This window comes from Galeopterus variegatus, unplaced genomic scaffold, assembly GCF_000696425.1.
Source record: "Galeopterus variegatus unplaced genomic scaffold, G_variegatus-3.0.2 Scaffold15395, whole genome shotgun sequence".
Taxonomy (NCBI): Eukaryota; Metazoa; Chordata; class Mammalia; order Dermoptera; family Cynocephalidae; genus Galeopterus; species Galeopterus variegatus.
Genome location: NW_007741506.1, coordinates 1 through 4,596, shown reverse-complemented (window position 1 = coordinate 4,596; position 4,596 = coordinate 1). Strand labels below are relative to the sequence as shown.

Genomic DNA, 4,596 nt, shown 5'->3' with positions numbered 1-4,596 from the left:
CATGCCTGTGCTTTCCTCCACGCACAACAGAACTGCCCCGTGCCCCTACCCCATCCCTAAGCAAGGACCAGTTTGCGCTGGGAGAGCCCCCACCCCGACCCCCAGCTCTGGGCTTGTCACTAGTTCGGGCAACCTAGTGAATACAGCTGTACCCGATTGACCCCGCCCCACACCACCGCCTTTTCCACTCCAACTATGCGCACTCTGGAGCCACGGAAAGCCAGACACATACTCCTTGAACACAGACTCCGGATGGGGAAGGCATCTGCTCCACCTGAGGGATCCTATGGCCTGCTTCACTCTCAGGCCACGCACAGGGTCTCAGACCGCACACTCGGTGGCTGTTGGTGCTTGCTATGCGACCTCTGAACTAGGTGAAAACTTTAAGCCCCAACGCCGACCTCTGCAGCAAGGTGGCTCTGAAGTGGAGCCACTTTCCCCAAAAGCTCCAGCCCCCCACCTTCAGCTGTTGCCTTCTGCAGCTCCCCGGGAACTAAGGTCCGAGATTCCCTGGCCTTAATGCCTGCATTGACCCCAGCAAGCTAAGCGGCCTTTACAAACCGTAGTAAACATTTTATTTACAAGTTTAAGTCTTCCTAAGTGCAGCACGTCTTGCGCCTTTTGACACCCGCTGCAGGGAGGAACAGTTTAGTTAACTCTTCACAGTGCGAGCTGCTTGTGTCCTAGGAGAAGTGCTCCACTGGCGATGGGAGCCTTAGGCTGGGGAACACCAAGACTCCCCTCCGCTCTGGGCAGTGTGGGCTGCAGCCAGCCGGGGCGGCGGAGGGTGAAGTGTGTGATGAACGTCTGAATGGACACTTCCTGCGCCTCCGGCCCTTGCCCTGGCAAGATAAACTAGGCGCAAAATCCTGCCCGCGGCTGCAAGCCCGCACGCAGGGCCCCGGGCCCCCTTTGCCCTGGTCCAGTCTATAAGCCACCAAGTGGAGCTTGGGCAGGCTCTGGGCTTTGGGGAGCACTGCTGACTGTGGCCTGGGGCACAGGGAGCAGCTCCGAGGCGCCGCCACCACTGCCAAGGCTGGCGGTGCTACCCGAGTTGGTGCTGCTGCTCCTGAGGCTGCTGACGCCGCCACTGCTGGCGGGGATGAGGGCGCCCGCGGACGCGGCTGAGGCCTGGATAACTGTGGTTTGGTGCAGAGACCGCTCAGCCCCCTCAGTCCTCTCCGTGTCACTGGGGGCCATGTCCAGGGACTCAGAGTCGCTGCTCTCGCTCTCTGCCTCGCCATCAGAGCGGCTGGGGCTCCTCTCCTCCTGTTCCCCTTCTGCAGCCGGGGCTCCACCTGAAAGCTTCTCTCCGGCCTCCTTGTCCTTGTCTTTCTGGGCCTGGGCCTCCTTGGAGTGCCGCCACTTCATCCGCCTGTTCTGGAACCACACTTTCACCTGTGCAGCGCCACACAGGGAGACAAGAAGTGACACGGAGGTGAGACACAGGTTTGCTCGGATCTGACGCACTGTGCACCCGCAAGCCATCTCCTAAGGCAGGAAAGCACCGCTTACAATTCCCAGCCCTCTGCCAAGGGCCAGACACTGTGCTAGGTGCAGGTGACGAGAGACAGCCCAGGGGAAACAGGAGGCCAGTGATCATTGCCTAACAAGCCCACCAGGGCCGGTCTCAAAATGTGGCCTCCGACCTCACACCTGAAATGATCTGCGCGCTTGTTGCAAAGGCAGATTCCTGCACCAACCCCCAGCCTACAAAAGCTCTCTAGTCTAAATCAGTGCTTTTTAACCTTGCTTGAGTCAGGACACCCCATGAGAATCTGATTAAAGTTCATGACTCCTGGCCCAGAAAAATGCACATATACCCAAGATTTTGCACACACTTTGAATCGTTTGGTGAGCCAATGTTAAGAATTCCTGCTCTAAATTCGCTCTCTCTTTTACTGTTACTACCCCAAAAGAAGTCCCTACAAAAGCGATTCTTTTTAAGGAGGAACCATGAGGAGGAGAAATGGGAAAGAGGATTCAAAGAGTTAATCCCAGTGGGGTGGGGGCACGACTGGCCTTTCCTAGTAGAAGAGCATTTCCTTACCAGGTTTGCTCAAGTGCTGATAAGGACCATTGCTCCTGCCAGGGATAAACTAATTCTCCCAGGGGCTCAGAAAATGCTGAAATAAAACATGTGCAAAGTGGAGGTAGAGATGGGGCAAAGAATCTATATAAATATATACGATCCCCTGGGGGACTCAACGCGTTCACACAAGTTCCAGCTTCTCTTTTAAAAATAACATCCACAGCTGGTGGAAAATGGCTGGGCTCTTCCAGAGAGAGAGAGAGAGAGTGAGTGTCAGGGAGCGAAGAAAAAGAAGACTGCCTTAGGCTTCTGCCCTTCTGGGGACAGTCAGGACCGAGGGAGCAAGGGCCACTGCTGTGGAGTGTGAACGACAGACTCTTCTATAGTCAAAACTCAAAAAGAGAAGAAAGAAAGAAAAAGGAAAGAAAATAAAAGGAAATCATGGTTCCTGAATTTAAGAAAAAGAAAAAAATCAAATCAATTCAGGCAGGATAGATTTCCTAATGTCTTGAGAAAAAGTTCAAGTAGGCAGAACCTGCTGAAATGCTCTTGAGCATTCTAAGAAAATCTTTTTTCTTTCTTTCTTTCCTCACCGCCTCCCTCCCACCCGTCCCCCCACGGAGATTTTCTTCGGAGCCTAAACCGTTGGAACATCGGGCTGTGGCCACTCCAAGCGGACTCCTCGCCCTACTGGAGCTAAGTAATTCCGTTTGAAATGATATTTTCACTTCCTCACAACTGGGGATTTCACAATCCAGCAGCAGCAGAAGGAGGAGGAAGGGGGGGGGAGGACGAGAGAAAAAACCCAACAATCGCTTGCTTTTGGGTTTTTAACTCTTCTGAAATTAGCTGCCTCCTACAGCGAATTGCACTACAGTTGAGTACCTAATTATTATCTCCCGTGGCCTATTTGCTTTCTCGGCGCTGCTTTTGCCCATTGGCCAAAATAAACATTCAGTGCTTGTTGACACACATCTCGGAAATGGGCTATCTCTCCGTCCGTCTCCCTCACCCCACCCCCACCCTCCCTTCCTCCTGCCTCAAGTTGCGAAGTTCACAAAGCCTGGTGAAATTCAAGAGCTTGTGTTCCATCGCAGGAAGCGAGTCGGCCAGGGTGCCGGGCGCCGCTGCCCGCCCGAGGGCGCTGTGCGCTGCAGTCCAGGTGGGCTTACCTGAGCGTCGGTGAGGCCCAGCATCGCCGCCAGCTGTTTTCGGTCCGGCTTGGTCACGTACTTCTGAATCTCAAACCTTTTCTCCAGGCCTTTCCTCTGCAGGTTGGAGAAGACGGCGCGGGACCAGGAGCGCTTCCTCTTGTATGTCTGCGGCATGGTGTCCTTCGTGAGCACGGCATAGGGACCTGCCGCAGGGCGGGAGCGGGACGGAAGAGAGAGAGACAAGAGCGCCGCATTAGTGCCCTGTCCGTGGCCAGCGGGCCTGGGGCTCACCCTGCTAACGGTGGGCTCCAGCCCCATTCAAAAAGCACTCCACACGCATACCGCATGGCTTCTCTAAGGAGGAATTTTACAGCTCTTAATGACGAAGGTCGGAAGGCCTAAGGCATGCATGGCCATCAGACATGTGAAGAGTAGGCGAAAATGTCCCTCAGGCCAGAATGATCTACAGATGACAACCCTGAGTCTCTACTGTGTGTGTGTGTGTGTGTGTGTGTGTGTGTGTATGTGTGTGTGCGCGCGCGAGCTCCCAGACGGAGACATAACCTTGCCGTGCAAAAGTGTTTGAGGTCATCCCAAAACGTGTGTTAATAAGCAACACCTCCTGATGCTGCATTTTCGAACCACCCTCAGGGGCGAAAAGACCGTGGAAGGCCCCCACCAGCCTGTGCGCACACTCTCGGCTCCCCGGGCTCCCCTACTCCTTTCCCAGGGGAGACGCCCGAAGCGAGTGCTAGATCGCTGAGAATCTTTCGGTTTCTCTCTCTCCCTGACCTCGTAGCCTCCCGCCCCAACTGCGAGATTGCGACACGGCGGCCACCCCTTGAGGCGTCAGTCTGAGATTTCTGCCAGTCGACTTGATAGTTGGGCCACAGTCTGGAGGTTTTCCGTACCTGGAAACGTGTCTTGGAACTGATGCTGAACCGAATTTCTTGGGTTCGAGCTTAATGGACTCAGGATAGCAGAAGCCTCATTCATGGGATCTAGAGACGCGAAGAACTGGCCTGCGGAGGGCTGCAGGCCCGGGAGATGCACCCCTGCGGGCCGCCCACCGGTTAACAAGGATGTGAGATCTGGGGATGAGGGAAGAGAAGAGCTGGTTACACCTCGGACAAACACACTCTCTGGGCCGATTTGTGCCTCCCCTTCCCCTCACCCTCCATTCGGTTTTACTGGAGCGAAGCCATGAGAGCCCCCCGTCTTTGCTGAAACTTCTCCCGACAGTCCCCAAGGAACAATGCACCAAATGCTCCTGTGTGCCGCTCACGTCCACGTCCACGCACGTAGCACGGAAGGGCTATACGGAAAAGGGCCCTAAGGACGTTACTTTCAGGTGCCTCCTAAGAATTCCACGGACCTAGAACCCCCACCTCAGAAGCCCCCAGTCTGCTC

The 4,596-nt window shown here is 55.2% G+C and overlaps 1 protein-coding gene across 1 annotated transcript; it reads right to left on the bottom strand.

Moving 5' to 3' along the window:
- Positions 1 to 552: 552 nt before the first annotated feature.
- On the bottom strand, positions 553 to 4,367 carry LOC103582251 (H2.0-like homeobox protein). Its single transcript, XM_008563901.1, has 4 exons — positions 4,361 to 4,367; positions 4,098 to 4,277; positions 3,205 to 3,389; positions 553 to 1,398 (listed from the first exon to the last, which is right to left on the bottom strand). The coding sequence occupies exons 1-4, from the start codon at positions 4,365 to 4,367 to the stop codon at positions 928 to 930; spliced, it is 843 nt and encodes a 280-aa protein (XP_008562123.1). The 3' UTR covers positions 553 to 927.
- Between the last annotated feature and the right edge of the window lie 229 nt (positions 4,368 to 4,596).